Source organism: Oncorhynchus mykiss, chromosome 18 (assembly GCF_013265735.2).
Source record: "Oncorhynchus mykiss isolate Arlee chromosome 18, USDA_OmykA_1.1, whole genome shotgun sequence".
Classification (NCBI taxonomy): Eukaryota; Metazoa; Chordata; class Actinopteri; order Salmoniformes; family Salmonidae; genus Oncorhynchus; species Oncorhynchus mykiss.
In genome coordinates, this window is record NC_048582.1 from 9,283,174 (window position 1) to 9,300,052 (window position 16,879).

At 45.7% G+C, this 16,879-nt stretch overlaps 1 protein-coding gene across 1 annotated transcript in view; it reads left to right on the forward strand.

Moving 5' to 3' along the window:
- The window catches only part of LOC110495547 (receptor-type tyrosine-protein phosphatase-like N), a 43,070-nt gene extending 26,600 nt beyond the window's left edge, over positions 1-16,470 (forward strand). The window contains exons 8-22 of the mRNA XM_036951708.1: positions 1,715-1,749; positions 2,072-2,298; positions 5,318-5,397; positions 5,644-5,708; positions 8,685-8,894; positions 9,392-9,700; positions 10,134-10,281; positions 11,294-11,367; positions 12,021-12,098; positions 12,394-12,513; positions 12,584-12,750; positions 14,056-14,109; positions 15,217-15,281; positions 15,390-15,463; positions 15,634-16,470. Of these exons, the coding sequence (XP_036807603.1) occupies positions 1,715-1,749; positions 2,072-2,298; positions 5,318-5,397; positions 5,644-5,708; positions 8,685-8,894; positions 9,392-9,700; positions 10,134-10,281; positions 11,294-11,367; positions 12,021-12,098; positions 12,394-12,513; positions 12,584-12,750; positions 14,056-14,109; positions 15,217-15,281; positions 15,390-15,463; positions 15,634-15,705 (1,778 nt within the window). The 3' untranslated portion in view covers positions 15,706-16,470. The remainder of the gene's footprint in view (positions 1-1,714; positions 1,750-2,071; positions 2,299-5,317; positions 5,398-5,643; positions 5,709-8,684; positions 8,895-9,391; positions 9,701-10,133; positions 10,282-11,293; positions 11,368-12,020; positions 12,099-12,393; positions 12,514-12,583; positions 12,751-14,055; positions 14,110-15,216; positions 15,282-15,389; positions 15,464-15,633) is intronic.
- Positions 16,471-16,879: the final 409 nt, after the last annotated feature.

A 16,879-nucleotide genomic window follows, 5' to 3' on the forward strand; every position in this document is an offset into this window, starting at 1 on the left:
TATTAAAGTGACATTACTTAAAGTGGCATTGTTTAAAGTGACAAGTGATCCATTTATTAAAGTGGCCAGTGATTGGGTCTCAATGTAGGCAGCAGCCTCTCTGAGTTAGTGGTGGCTGTTTAACAGTCTGATGGCCTTGAGATAGAAGCTGTTTTTCAGTCTCTCGGTCCCAGCTTTGATGCACCTGTACTGACCTCGCCTTCTGGATGGTAGCGGTGTAAACAGGCAGTGGCTCGGGTGGTTGTTGTCCTTGATTATGTTTTTGGCCTTCCTGTGACATCGGGTGCTGTAGGTGTCCTGGAGGACAGGTTGTGCAACGCATCAAATGGCGTATCCCTGCAGAATGCTGTGGTAGCCATGCTGGTTAAGTGTGCCTGGAATTCTAAATAAATCACAGACAGTGTCACCAGCAACGCACCACCACACCTCCTCCTCTGTGCTTCACGGTGGGAAATACACATGCAGAGATCATCCGTTCACCCCCCACCACGTCTCATAAAGACACGGCGGTTGGAACCAAAAATCTCCAATTTGGACTCCAGACCAAAGGACAGATTTCCACCGGTCTAATGTCCATTGCTCATGTTTCTTGGCCCAAGCAAGTCTCTTCTTATTATTGGTGTCCTTTAGTAGTGGTTTCTTTGCAGCAATCTGACCATGAAGGGCTTATTCATGCGGTCTCCCCTGAACAGTTGATGTTGAGCTGTGTTTGTTACTTGAACTCTGTGAAGAATTTATTTGGGCTGCTATTTCTGAGGCTGGTAACTCTAATGAACTTAACCTCTGCAGCAGAGGTAACTCTGGGTCTTCCTTTCCTGTAGCGGTCCTCGTGAGAGTCAGTTTCATCATAGGGCTTGATGGTTTTTGTGACTGCACTTGAAACCTCAAAAGTTCTTGAAATGTTCTGTATTGACTGACCTTCATGTCTTAAAGTAACGATGGACTGTTGTTTCTCTTTGCTTATTTGATCTGTTCTTGTCATAATATGGACTTGGTCTTTTACCAAATAGGGCTATCTTCTGTATCCCCCACCTCCCCCTCCCACACCTTGTCACAACACAACTGATTGTCTCAAGTGCATTTAGAAGGAAAGAAATTCCACAAATTAACGTTTAAGAAGGCCCACCTGTTAATTGAAATGCATTCCAGGCGATTACCTCATGAAGCTGGTTGAGAGAATGCCAAGAGTGTGCAAAGCTGTCATCAAGGCGGCTATTTGAAGAATCTGATTTGTTTAACACTTTTTTTGGTTACTAGATGATGTGTTATTTTATAGTTTTGATGTCTTCAGTATTATTCTACAATGTAGAAAATAGTAAAAAATAAAGAAAAACAGTTGTTCTAAAACTTTAAAAAAAAATAATAATTTTACCCCTTTTTCTCCCCAATTTCGTGGTTTCCAATTGTTTTAGTAGCTACTATCTTGTCTCATCGCTACAACTCCCGTACGGGCTCGGGAGAGATGAAGGTTGAAAGTCACGCGTCCTCCGATACACATTAAATGAGATACCGTGATATAATTAAGGAAATCAAGTTGTGAACCACAACACGCTGCAGGAATACCTGCAGTATCTTTATACAAAAGGGCATGACCCAATAATGAGACTGAAAAATGTGACATTTTGCGGTGGGATTATACTGTGACAATTACAGATACTGAAACAATTATTATCTGTGTGTCAGATAATGAGAATCTGTGTTCTTTGCTTTTCAGACAAATACCGGAACAGTGCTGCCCCACGTAAGAAGGTAAGTTGAGATAAAACAGTAAAACTCTAGAAATTCAATTATTGCTCTTGGGTTTATAAGTGTTGTTTATTTAACGATATGAAATGTTTTTTTATACAATGTTAATAGCATTTACAGTAAATGTAGAATGGCAATAATTAGGCTTTCTGGTTGTTGTTGTTGTTGTATCTACCAAACAGTAGGTGGCAGAACTTCCCCAATCTGAGGAAATCAGTGGTCTATTTGACATATCCTGGAGTAATATTCAAATGAAACATGTATTTATTAAATCCTACTATAACGGATGTTAAGGTGTTTGGTGCCTCCTCCTATTTCTCATCAGATCACTGAAGGGGCCATGACACACAAGGTGGACAAATCTCCTGTGCTAGGTGCCCCCACCTCCCTTCCAGCCCCGCCCCCCACCATGGGGGCCCCTCCTGCCACAGAGGGAGCCAGTGTAAAGGAGCCAGAGGCCCCGGTGGAAACAGAGACGCAGGGGAAGAAAGAACCACCAGGAGGGACTACACATGTGAAGGAGGAATACGGCTACATCGTCACCAACCAAAGGTCTTCTAAGCCTAATGTTCATAAACACAGGAATGTTGGTGTAGGAGCGTATATCTGTCTGTCTGTCTACGTGTCTGTCTCAGAGTCTTTGACTGTATATGGCGTGTGTATGTAAGCGTGTGTATGTAAGAGTTTGAGTGTGTTTGTGTTTGCAGGTGTGTGTATCTGTGTTTGTGATTTTGCTTGCAGTTGTACTGTATATGTGTTTGTGCTTTTGCTTTTTTCTTCAGTGCTCTGTGTGTATGCATGTATGAGTGTGTCCGTGTGTATGAGTGTGTATGAGTGTGTCCGTGTGTATGAATGCATGTGTATTTCTCCGCAGCCCCCTCAGTCTGTACGACGGGGTGCGTCTGCTGGGGCTCCTGGCTGAGAGGATCCCACTCTCCACTGGCTCTTTCATCAACATCAGGTAGGCTATACTCATAGAGGCCCACTGGCCGACTGGTCCAATGAGGAGAGATGACAATTAGCTGGCTGCTAATTGCTAATAAGCAGATGATAATTAGTTGGCTGGTTAAATCTGGCACGTTTACAGAAATGTTAATAAATGTGCATCGTCCCGATTGTCAAATAAACTTATAAATGTCAAATTAAAGGATCAGGAGATCTCAGTGTATAGGGGCCATCTCAGTGTATAGGGGCCATCTCAGTGTAGAGGGGCCATCTCAGTGTAGAGGGGCCATCTCAGGGGCATCTCAATGTAGAGGGGCCATCTCAGGGGCATCTCAGTGTAGAGGGGCCATCTCAGGGGCTTCTCAGTGTAGAGGGGGCCGTCTCGGTGTAGAGGGGGCATCTCAGCTCAGGTACTTCTATGATCAACATCAACATGCTCCATTCCCTCTCCCGGGCCTCTCTGGTGGCACAGTGGTCTCTGTGCCACCAGAGATTCTGGGTTCGAGCCCAGGCTGCGACCGGGAGGCCCATGGGGCGGCGCACAATTGGCCTAGCGTTGTCCGGGTTAGGGAGGGTTTGGCCATTAGGGATATCCTTGTCTCCTGTGGCGGGCCAGGCGCAGTGCACGCAGACCAGGTCGCCAGGTGTACAGTGTTTCCTTGGTTTGGCTGGCTTCCGGTTTGGATGTGCATTGTGGTTGTGTTTCGGAGGACGCATGACTCTCGACCTTCGCCTCTCACGAGCCCGTACGGGAGTTGCAGCGATGAGACAAGACAGGGGAGAAATTGGGGAGAAAAAAAGGGGTTAAAAAAACAAACAAAAAACATGCTCCTCTTCTGCTTGACTGCTGAGCTCAAACTCGGGTGTGGTGGCGAGGTGGAGCTCTCTCTGTGGCCTTTTCTCATTTGGGCAAAAGTCCTAGACCTAAAAATTCCCTGTCTTAGGTCAGGTAGGATCACAACTTTATTTTAAGAATGTGAAATGTCAGAATAATAGTAGAGAGAATGATTTATTTCAGATTAGATTTTTTTCATCGGTGGGTCAGAAGTTTACATACAGTCAATTAGTATTTGGTAGCATTGCCTTTGAATTGTTTAACTTGGGTCAAACGTTTCGGGTAGCCTTCCACAAGCTTCACACAATAAGTTGTGTGACAGAGCTGGTGTGTCTTGAGATGTTGCTTCAGTATATTCACATAATTTTCTTTCCTCATGATGCCATCTACTTTGTGAAGTGCACCAGTCCCTGCTGCAGCAAAGCACTCCCACAACATGATGCTGCCACCCCATGCTTCACGGTCCTCCAAACATAACAATGGTCATTATGGCCAAACAGTTCTATTTTGTTTCATCAGACCAAAGGATATTTCTCCAAAATGTACGATCTTTGTCCCCATGTGCAGTTGCAATCCGTAGTCTGGCTTTTTTATGGTGGTTTTGGAGCAGTGGCTTCTTCCTTGCTGAGCGGCCTTTCAGGTTATGTTGATATAGCACTCGTTTTACTGTGGATATAGATACTTTTGTACCTGTTTCCTCCAGCATCTTCACAAGGTCCTTTGCTGTTGTTCTGGGATTGATTTGCACTTTTCACACCAAAGTACGTTCATCTCTAGGAGACAGAACAGGTCTCCTTCCTGAGCAGTATGACGGCTGCATGGTCCCATGGTGTTTATACTTGCGTACTATTGTTTGTACAGATGAATGTGGTACCTTCAGGCGTTTGGAAATTGCTCCCAAGGATGAACTAGACTTGTGGAGGTCTACACATTTTTTTTTCTGAGCTCTTGGCTGATTTATTTTTATTTTCCCATGATGTCAAGCAAAGAGGCACTGAGTTTTAGGGTAGGCCTTGAAATACATCCACAAGTACACCTCCAATTGACTCAAATTATGTTCATTAGCCTATAAGAAGCTTCTAAAGCCATGACAATTTTCTGGAATTTTCCAAGCTGTTTATAGGCACAGTCAACTTAGTGTATGTAAACTTCTGACCCACTGGAATTGTGATACAGTGAATTATAAGTGAAATAATCTGTCTGTAAACAATTGTTGGAAAAAATTACTTGTGTCATGCACAAAGTAGATGTCATAACCGACTTACCAAAACTATAGTTTGTTAACAAGAAATTTGTGGAGTGGTTGAAAACGAGTTTGAATGACTCCAACCTAAGTGTATGTAACTTCAGACTTCAACTGTACTGTGTGTGTGTGTGTGTGTGTGTGTGTGTGTGTGTGTGTGTGTGTGTGTGTGTGTGTGTGTGTGTGTGTGTGTGTGTGTGTGTGTGTGTGTGTGTGTGTGTGTGTGTGTGTGGAGGGGGGGGTGTATATGTATGTACAGTATATCACATAAGTGAGTACACCCCTCACATTTTTGTAAATATTTGAGTATATCTTTTCATGTGACAACACTGAAGAAATGACACTTTGCTACAATGTAAAGTAGTGAGTGTACAGCTTGTATAACAGTGTAAATTTGGGGCTTAGTGACACCTAAAATAAAGGCCCCCCCCCCCCCCCCCCCCCCCCAGTCATCCTGCTCCTACCACCATCCCACCACCCCTCTCTCTCCCGGCCCCAGCTATATGAATCAATAGTTTGATGGAATGTTCCTGTCTGTCTCTCTACAGTGTGGTGGGCCCTGCCCTGACATTCCGTGTCCGCCCCAACAGCCAGAACCTGAGTGCTGAAGACGTGGCAGAGAAAGCCGGTAAGTGGACCTGTTACTGGGGTCAGACGGGGTCAAATTGACCCAATGTCCCGCTGCTCTATGTAAACCACCAAGACAATGTCTACACACACACACACACACACACACACAACTTGGACAAAAAGTGAGCTAGGGGTATAAAAGGGATTTTTGAACCACTCTAGTGTTTTTAAAAATATATAATAGCAAGAATATTACTTTTTTGCAAGATGGCAACTATTTTATTTTGTTTCATAATTTACTCAGTTGCAGAGAAGAACTTTCTGGAGTCTGAAACTGCTCTGAAGATCCTGCAGACAGGTGTCGGTGAGGTAAGAGAATGTTATGCTGCATTTAGTGTGTGTGTGTGCGCGAGAGAGGAAGCGAGAGACTTTTTGCATTAGAATCTATTGGCATTCATCATCAATATTCTTTGCGTCCTTCTGTGCATTTTCACAGTCAAACTATTTTCCTCTGCCTGAAATACCTAGAATGGCTAAAATCCTTTGACATGACAAACGTATTTTGCGGTCGAATGAAACGTGCGCGCTCCCGAAAGACACAAGACTGTCTCTTTAATTCATATTGGTCACGCGCACCACTCCTCTCTTGGTCGTCTCACATCGTCCCTGGGCCTGAGCTAGTAGGTCACACTGCCGCCAAAATTCAATCAAATGATGCGCTATTTTCCACTTTATAAACGCATTATGGAAAGCAAGAGACAAATCTTATTTTATATTGTGCACTATCAAAGTCAAGTCGTCTTTCTTTCACGGAAGGTGGATGTTGGGTGAGTGTCGCTTATATTTAGCCTACTAATAGGCTATTCATACTTTTGAATGGTAGATTTGTCTAGAGTTATTCTTATTATGGGCCCAAGTCGCGAATTGTATTTCTTATAGGCCTAATTTGATTCTATAATAGTTATATTTAGTTCCTCTTCAAATATGTCTACGATTTAGTTGCCATTTGTAAATTGCTTACGCATTAATGTTATCTGTTAGTTTAGACCTTTTCATCAGATTCTGCCGGCATAGCGCACGCACATCTACGAGATGCCCAGCCCGCGTGGTGTGTGTGGGATTGTCGCATGATTCGTTGTCAAATATTATGATTTGGTTAATCTGGGTATTTAATCATAATGAAGATTTTAACAACATATTCAAGAACGTACAGCAAATAACACTTAACGAATTTAATCTGTTTGAGGACACGTCTATCAATATTATAATATTTAACGAGACCTATATCTGGTTACTGTAATTAGTGTTGGTGCACTTTGTAACTGTATCTTGTTTGCATTTTCAATAATTTCACATTGGCAATCTCTCCTCTTGAATTATAAGAATTCTGCAATAATGTCCATTTGATTTCTCTTGGAAGTCTGAAATTGGGCATACACACACACATGTACCAGTGTGTGTAATCTAAGTTTAAAACCCTTTAATTCTAGTTGTCAATTCCATTTTTTTATTTAGTGAAAAAAAATTGTTAGGCCTTATGTTTGCTAACTGTTTGCATCACTCACAATAGTGATGAATGAAGTTGCATATCGCTTTTGGCAACAACAACCTGAGGAAAGACACTTGTGTCAGAAGTCAATGTCTGCAGTAATGGAATGATCTGGAGTCTATCTACTGTACTGATCACGCTACTCTTCTATTGAATCAACCTCTTGGTCTCTCTGTTGCCTTAAATCAATCAATCTCTTCCTCCCTCCCTCCCCTCCTATACCCATCCCTCCCTCCCTCCCCTCCTATACCCATCCCTCCCTCCCTCCCCTCCTATACCCATCCCTCCCTCCCTCCCCTCCTATACCCTTCCCTCCCTTCCTATACCCTTCCCTCCCTCCCCTCCTATACCCTTCCCTCCCTCCCCTCCCTCCTATACCCATCCCTCTCTTCTTTCCTCCCTCCCCTCCTATACCCATCCCTCCCTCCCCTCCTATACCCACCCTTCCCTCCCCTCCTATACCCATCCCTCCCTACCCTCCCATACCCATCCCTCCCTTCCCTCCCATACCCTTCCCTCCCTCCCCTCCTATACCCCTCCCTCCCCTCCCATACCCATCCCTCCCATACCCTTCCCTCCCATACCCATCCCTCCCTCCCCTCCCTACCATCCCATACCCATCCCTCCCTTCCCTCCCATACCCTTCCCTCCCATACCCTTCCCTCCCTCCCCTCCTATACCCTTCCCTCTCTTCTTCCCTCCCTCCCCTCCTATACCCTTCCCTCCCTCCCCTCCTATACCCTTCCCTCCCTCCCCTCCTATACCCTTCCCTCTCTTCTTCCCTCCCTCCCCTCCTATACCCATCCCTCTTCTTCCCTCCCTCTCCTCCTATACCCATCCCTCCCTCCCCTCCTATACCCATCCCTCCCTCCCCTCCTACACCCATCCCTCCCTCCCCTCCTACACCCATCCCTCCCTCCCCTCCTACACCAATCGCCCCCTTCCTCCGTCTCCTCTCCTACACCCACCCCTCACCCCTGCATCCCCTGATGTCAGTTAGGTAAATTCACCTCATGTCTAGATCTTAATAGTCATCTCCAGAAACCGGTCATTCGGTTCTTCCCCCTTTATGTTTTCTTCCCCTTCCCCCCTTTTCTCTCCATCTCTCATCTTCGGGCCCCTTTAGACTATCAGGTGAAGCACCCCCCCCAAATATCTCAGACTATAGCTCCACCTTTCACCCCAATGTCTCAGACTATACCTTCACCCCCTACCCCAATTTCTGACTATAGCTCCACCCCCCCACCCCACCCCAATCCCCCATGTCAGACTATAGCACTCCCCACCCCAATGTCTCAGACTATAGCTCTATCCCCCAACCCCCAAATCCTTCAGCACATTCCTGGGGCCTCTGAAGAGGAAAGAGAGGTCAGGAGGGCAGGAGAGGCAACCGTGGCAACCAGGGAGGAGAAGGAGAGATGAAAGAGAATATATGATTGGGGGTCAGGCTGCAACAGTACTTGTGTTGCATTCAGTGGGGTACAATGTAGAAAAACGTTTTGCAACGTGAATAGCTCTGTTCTGATTTGGACTTTTCACTCTGTTTCAAAACATTTTCACCCTAATGAACACCACCCAGGTTTTCTCTCATCCACTTCCTCAATAATAATAACTTTGATCAATTCTTCTGTTGCAGGACATTAGTGGGGCTCTAAACAACCAGTCTCATCCTTCCACTAAAGGATAAACACTCTTTCAAAAGCTATTTTATTGGCTCATCAGTGAGATATTCAGCTAACAATTTTGTTTTCCTTCCCTCTCTCTCTTTCTGTCTCTGTCACCTCCCCTCTCGACAGAGAACTGATGGGCGGGGCTTACCTCAGGCCACCCGGGTCCGAGATGGCTCCCGTTGGGTGTTCGTGACCATGGTGGGCGTGGCCTGTGTTGGCGGGATCCTGGTGGCGACAATGACCATCGTCTGCCTGCGTCGCCACACCAACCGCCTGGCGTCTGAGAAGCTAGGCCTGGGCCCAGAGGGAGGCAGCGTTACACACCAGGAGTACCAGGTAGGCACACACACACACACACACACGTAAGTAGGCCCAGCCGTCAACTGACACCTCACAGCCATGCAGGACCAAGTCAAGTGGGAGTACTGTAGACTATAGACAGACAGCACATTTCTCGATGAGATATGATTGACAAACAAATTTCCCCTCCGGGATCAATAAAGTATTTATCTTACATGGGTTTGTCCAGCCGCTATATCTTAGTTTTCTTATGTCGCCCTCTCTTCACCAATGTCAACAGTGTAATACTCCCTAAAAAGACAACTCACAAACAGTCCAACATGAACACATTCACTCTTCAGTTTTCAACCTGCACAAGGATTCACTAGTCTGAGACATGAGATGTATTGAAAGAGACCTGTGCATGCTGCAGACCCCAACTTCCCAGGACTACCAGTGTGACTGTATCCACGGGACATTGATCCCTGATTTAGTAATACATTGTGTCCGTAGAAAACCCATTGACTGTCATGGTCCCCTTCTCCTTCTGTCAGGACCTGTGTCGTCAGCACATGGGATCCAGGGGACTCTTCGAGCGTCAGGAGGGGGCAGGAGCTGCGGGGGGTGGTGGGGGTGCTAGTGGAGGTGGTGGTGGTGGAGGAGGTGGTGGAGGAGGTGGTGGAGGAGGTGGTGGAGGAGGTACGGACACGTCCAGGGTGAGCAGTGTGTCGTCCCAGTTCAGTGATGCGCCCCAGCCCAGCGACGCGCCCCAGCCCAGCCCGAGCTCCCACAGCAGCACCTCTTCCTGGTGCGAGGAACCAGCGCAGACCAACATGGACATCTCCACCGGTCATATGATCCTGGTCAGTGTCACTCTGAACATTTACTCTATGCATTAATTTATTTATTTATTCCTACTCTGCCTCAGATCTCACTACCGCTGTTCTGACTAAACCTGGGTTCAAATAGTATTTGTTTTCCATCAAATACTTTTGCTGCGCTTGATCGAACTTGCCTAACTTCTTTCCGCAGTGGAACCAATGGACTAGTCCCAAAAGTGCAAATCTTACCCACCTGGCACTGCAGGCAGGCTCAATCAAACCCTAAAAATATTTGAAATAAAACAAATACTATTTGAATCCAGGTCTGGTACTGACAATTAAATACACATTAACCATCAGACTCTAGAAGACAGATTCATCCAGTTGAAGGCATTGACAGAGGAAGAGTGTAGTGTATTATCTAAGTAAGAGTCACCCTAGTACTGAGAACCTCCTCTGTCCTCCTAACTCACAGGCTTACATGGAGGACCACCTAAAGAATAAGGACCGTCTGCTGAAGGAGTGGGAGGCCCTGTGTTCCTACCAGGCTGAACCCAGCACCATGTCTGTGGCGCAGAGTGACACCAACCTGAAGAAGAACCGCTGCCCTGACTCTGTGCCCTGTAAGTTCTTCTTCTTCCCCTCATCCTCCTCTTTCTTCTTCTCTCCTTTCTTCCACATCTCCTCCTTGATTTATTTTCCCTTTTGTATTTTCTTGGGTGGTTTTTGTTGAACAGAAAGTGATAGCCTGGGTCCCAGGGCTGTTTGGGCTGTTTTGCTCCTTGTCAATCTCTCACCAAACATTTCATGTCAACCGATCTGAGACCAGGCTAGGAGAGTGAACGGACAGGAAAGTTAGGAGATCTAGTCAAAATGACAGTGGGTCAGATTAAACCCACACAGACTGTATGCTGAGGGTGACCGCCGACACCACCAGCTAGACCACCCAGGTGGCCTGGCCTCCATGATTCTAGGTTAAACCACCCAGGTGGCCTGGCATCCATGATTCTAGGTTAAACCACCCAGGTGTGGCCTCCATGATTCTAGGTTAAACCACCCAGGTGGCCTGGCCTCCGTGATTCTAGGTTAAACCACCCAGGTGGCCTGGCCTCCGTGATTCTAGGTTAAACCACCCAGGTGGCCTGGCCTCCGTGATTCTAGGTTAAAACACCCAGGTGGCCTGGCCTCCGTGATTCTAGGTTAAACCACCCAGGTGGCCTGGCCTCCGTGATTCTAGGTTAAACCACCCAGGTGGCCTGGCCTCCGTGATTCTAGGTTAAACCACCCAGGTGGCCTGGCCTCTGTGATTCTAGGTTAAACCACCCAGGTGGCCTGGCCCCCGTGATTCTAGATTAAACCACCCAGGTGGCCTGGCCTCCGTGATTCTAGGTTAAACCACCCAGGTGGCCTGGCCTCCGTGATTCTAGGTTAAACCACCCAGGTGGCCTGGCCTCCGTGATTCTAGGTTAAACCACCCAGGTGGCCTGGCCTCCGTGATTCTAGGTTAAACCACCCAGGTGGCCTGGCCTCCGTGATTCTAGGTTAAACCACCCAGGCGGTCTCCGTGATTCTAGGTTAAACCACCCAGGCGGCCTCCGTGATTCTAGGTTTTTGTTTTGTGTCTTTGCTCTGCAGATGATCACTCCAGGGTGAAGATGAAAGCGGAGAACAACCCCTCCAGGACCGACTACATCAACGCCAGCACCATAGTAAGAAGTAATCTTGATCCCCGCTGTCACCATGGTACCTGTCTAGTTAACTCAGATCCATACCAGTGAGCAAAATTGGTTGAAAGACATCTTTTTAACGTCTTTGCAACCAAAAATATGTATTTTCAACGTCTTGTACTCATAGGGATAGAACCCCACCTAAAGCCTTCTCTATATATCACTCTGATCTGTATTAGAAAAGGGCCTCAGGGTAGAAGTGCTGATCTAGAATCCATATGATCTGTCATTATGATCTAAAAGACTGATCCTATATCAGGACTCCTACTCTGATACTCTTTCTGAATATGGCGCTGGTCCCACCTATGGCCCTGTAGCTGTCTCTGACACCAACACTCCATTGATCAAACTGGAACACTAGTTGTGGAATCTCTCCCCTGATGCTTCCCAAATGGTACTCTGTCCCCTACCCAGTGCACTACTTATGACCAGAGTGCTATGTGCCCTGCACAAAAGAAGTGCACTATATAGGGAATAGGGTGCCATTTGGGAAGCAGATCCACTCACCCGCCCTGTAAATGCCACTGGTCAGTGAATGGAGCCGTCGCCACCGGCGACCACCAGTGTCCATAATGTCCTCTATTGTGGATGCCAGGAGGTGACCCATGATGACCTTTCCCCTCTGTGACCCTTAGATTGAGCATGACCCCCGGATGCCAACGTACATCGCCACCCAAGGACCCCTGTCTCACACCATCGCCGACTTCTGGCAGGTCAGTCACTCCGGATGAGTGTTCATATGTGTGTCATATGAATACAATTCAAATGCTAAACTTTATTGTCCCTTTAGGGACATGCCAATTTGTTGCTGCTGCTGCTTTAATCTAAATGTTTTAAGAATGAACCCTAACTTGAACCATATAATGTGTACAGACATTTGTTCACATAAATCAACACTCACAACACATGTCAATGTGATGATGAAAGAAGATTACATTATGATGTTATTGGTCTCCAAGCTCTTATGTTTACATGTTCTAGTGTGTGTGTGATGGTGTTTCTCTATAGATGGTTTGGGAGAATGGCTGCACGGTGATAGTGATGATGACAGCCCTGGTTGAGGACGGAGAGAAACAGTGTGATCGCTACTGGCCTGACGAGGGATCCTCCCTCTACCACATCTATGAGGTGTGTGTGTCTGACTCGGTGTGTGTGTCTGTCTGTCCTGATCTGTAACAATGGTCTGTGTGTCCATCAGGTGAACCTGGTTTCGGAGCACATCTGGTGCAATGACTTCCTGGTTCGTAGCTTCTACCTGAAGAACGTCCAGACCCAGGAGACCCGCACACTCACCCAGTTCCACTTCCTCAGCTGGCCTGCCCAGGGCATCCCCACCTCCACACGCACCCTACTGGACTTCCGCAGGTACCGCATGGACATTGAACGCAGGGTTGTGTTTACTAGGCACGAAATGGGGGGGGGGGGGGGGGGGGGGAATGGACTGAAACAGGGAGTGACTACTGCTCATTTTAGTTTTCCGTTTGAAAAACACTTTAAAACATTGCATGCTATAATGAACACAACCCAGATTTACAGGACAACAGAATGTTTGACATTTTGAGGTTTGGAAGGGATTTTATTATATGATACATCCTATGGTTTTGCCAGACCATGCTCCTATCTCGTTTGGTCTCAAATTCCTTTGTCACTCGTCAACAGTGTCAGTTTCACAGACCTTTCTCTGTCCACAACTCCTTATAATCCTAAATCCATTTTACTCATCTGATCCCTACTAGATGATGGGATGACCAAAACATATACAACATATGTCATTTCACTCATCCATCCTGCTCTCTTTCCTTTTACACTCTGTCTGTCTCGCTCTGTCTCTCTCTGTGTGTTGTCTTTACTTAATTAGCCTTTCCCTTTCAATCCCTCCTCACATCTCTCCCTCTGTCCCTCCTCTTCTTTGCTCTCACACATCTATCTTGCGATGGAGGTCAGCGGGCTCATGATATTTTACATATCTGTCCGTGTCATCTTTGTGATTTGCAGCTAGTAGTCTGGGTCCAGTTGCATAGTCACAAAAATGATCATGGACAGGTGTGGCTGCAGCAGGAGGTCCATCGCCTAACCCCTTTGCTCCCTCGTCTCTCTCCCTGTTTTATACTCTCTCTGTCTACATTTCTCTCACCCTTTTGACTCTCCTCCTCATCACTATGCTGCGAACGCTCCTCTTTATCTAGAAGTTATTTTCATCCTATAATGATTGTTAAACTGGAGTGGAGCTTCAAAACAGGGCTGTTTTCCTCCATATTGAATACACACTGACTGCTTGTTTAGAACCGCTAGGCTGCGTTCCAGTGCGACTATATTGCTGCCAGATCTCCTAATGCTTGCATAGGTCTTTAAAAAAGATCAGCGAGCCACATCGTGTGATTACGCAGTCTGATGCCCAACTGCACAGTCGGATGACGTGGCACGCAACCATTGGTTGATGCAATGCAACATCTGCAATGTAAACGGCCTGGAATGCGACTTTAACATTTTTATTAATTAGGACACGGCTGCAATCGAGCTAGGATTTGTGTTGTCCTCATTTTAGCTTATCTGACGTTTGTGTGACATGCCATTGTCAAGCATGATCAATATATATGTTCTCCATCAGTGTTCACTATTCATTCAGTATTCACTTATATTTGATCTCCCTCTCTCCCTGCTGCTCCACAGAAAGGTGAATAAGTGCTACAGAGGCAGATCTTGTCCGATCATTGTACACTGCAGGTAAACCAACGTTTGCAATACCACTTTTGTCCACATGGTGGCAGAACCTCGCGATTCTCTTTCAGATGCGGCTTGGTTCAGGTGTTGTCGGAGAGAGTGTAAATGTAGCACTGATGTTCCACTATATTGACCCAGATGCTTCATTGGCCGCCCTAACAATGAAAATAAATGTCTTTAAAAAATGGAAGACAGTCGGGACGAGGCAAGACAGGTGGGACCCTTCTGACCCGTGTGGCTCAGTTGGTAGAGTGTGGCGCTTGCAACACCAGAGTTACAAAAAAAGTATGCACTCACTGCTGTAAATCGCTCTGGATAATAGTGTCTGCTAAATGACTAACATGTAAAAATGTCATTCTAGCCAATGAGAGGGCAGATACGCGTGTGAACAACCGCAATGGTATTTGCTAGCCGGGATCCTTGAGACGTCCCTATCCCGTTGAATTGTAAAACGGTTAAAGATCCCGCATAGCACAGGCACAACTTCGATATAAAGTTGCCTGGATGTCACGTGTTCTACTTATATCAATACACACGCAACAACCTAAGAATTACAAAACTTATATTCGATCAAATAAACCTCACGTAACAAATAAACTATTAAATTTTTTGTTAACCAAATTCGACATTCATTGACCACCATGAAAAAACGCCACCTGCTGGGGAACAGAGATTTTGGGCCGAGTTATCCCTCTCACTTCGCCTCTTCCTCTCTGAATGCACTCCATTATCTATGGTGGTGTTTTGACTAAATAATGCATGTTATATAGATTGACGTTTATTGTCCAACAAGAGGGAATTCTTAGCACAGCTTGCACATTACATACACAAAACACAGCAGGAAACAAACAACCAGAGGGGGCTGGTGGGAGGAGCTATAGGAAGACTGCTTGCTCATTGTAATGGCTAGAATGGAATCAATGGAACGGTACCAAACACATGGAAACAATGTGTTTAACGCCGTTCCATTGATTCCATTCCAGCCAATACAATGAGCCCGTCCTCCTATAGCTCCTCCCACCAGCCTCCTCAGCAAACAACAGTTGTAAGTTGATATGTTTATTGTTTGGTCTATTATTAATGTTAAGATGTTCATGTTTTCCTACACAGTGATGGTACAGGCCGGACTGGCACCTACATCCTGATTGACATGGTTCTGAACCGCATGGCCAAGGGTAAGCATATTAGACTGTCCATTTCCGTGTATGTAAATGTGTGTGTGATTTTGGTATAGGAGTGTTTTCTGCAGGCATTTTTGGCTTAAAATTGAAGTTTTATTTCAGGAGTGAAGGAGATTGACATTGCTGCTACCCTGGAACACGTCCGTGACCAGAGACCAGGGATGGTGCGCACCAAGGTACTGTCATAAATACAACCTTATGTATGTACAGTATATCATCTATGGTGGATAAATTCCCAAACATGACATGCATTGCGTCATCAGACCATAACGTACATCCACAATTGGATTATAACCTATCTATTCACTGTTCAATTTAAATCACATAATGATCATCTTCCCTACAGGAGCAGTTTGAGTTTGCCCTGACCGCTGTGGCGGAGGAGGTGAATGCCATCCTGAAAGCCCTGCCCCAGTGAAACCAACTCGATCCAGACCTGCCTACCTGCCTGTACCACAGACCCCCCCCCCACTCAATGATCCTTCCCTTGCGCCATGGAATTATATCTGCAATCATCAACTGTGTCTTACCTCACCTTTTCTCTACAATATGGTGTAGAATGACCAAGCTGTCCTTTGTGCTTTCTCTCCTGTTTGAATGATGCCTTTGATTTCTTGCTATTCTCTGTGGTGGTGGTGATGAGGAAGAGGGTGCTTCTGTCATCTTCTATACATGTCCTCTGACAAAGTTCCCTTGTGAACAGTTTCCAGGTTATTGGGGTGAGCTGAGATGGCTTATTGTTCTCTCAAAGGTAGATAGAAATCATAATATTTTAACGTTTTACATCAAAGAACTATGTCCTTTTCAGAGTGTCATCACAAAGGTTTTGGCTGTGGTTGGTGAATGAGGATGGATGTGAGTCAAGAAGGCTTGCCAGCTGTCACTCTCCGATTCTCCCTGCTCCTCAGAGCGCATTTGTTTACAATTTACCCAAATCTCAAACCCTGCTCATTCACATTCCATGTTCTCTGTGTTTTACTAACCCTCTAGGTAAAATGACTAACCCATACTTCCCTCCTCTCTTCCTGTGCCATATAGATTGTTGTAAATGATTTGCTCAATTATTGTTGTTTACCTCAAGCAAACCAGAAAAAAAATAAACAAAAAATGTTAAAATATGAAAAATGCCTATTTTGTAACTTTGTGTGGTAACTATAATAAACGTTGATGTGTGTGTTGCAAATGCTTAATAGACTGAGTGCTGTTTTCTCAGATGTTTTTTACAATGTTTATTTATTGTGCAGGTTTATATTTTTTTCAAATCCTACCAATCACAATCGTTCAAGGGGTCAAATTAGTTTTCAAACATGCACGTGTCGTATTTGCCACGCAAACAGACTGACGTCTCCTACTGCCAACGAGAGCTAGTGTGAGGTAAGGTTTCATCCCAATATGCTGACAAAATCATCCAATCCAAGTGTTATGAACATTCAACGTTACAGTAATATAAATGTACTTTCAACCACGAAGTCCTTCTGATTCAATTTAAAATAAAGTTTTTGGCTAGCCGTGAAGGCATATCGCGCGCCAGAGAGGCCACGCCAATGCTCTTAGCTAGAAGAGCTAGCTAACTTCAGGCATAGCATCCCCTT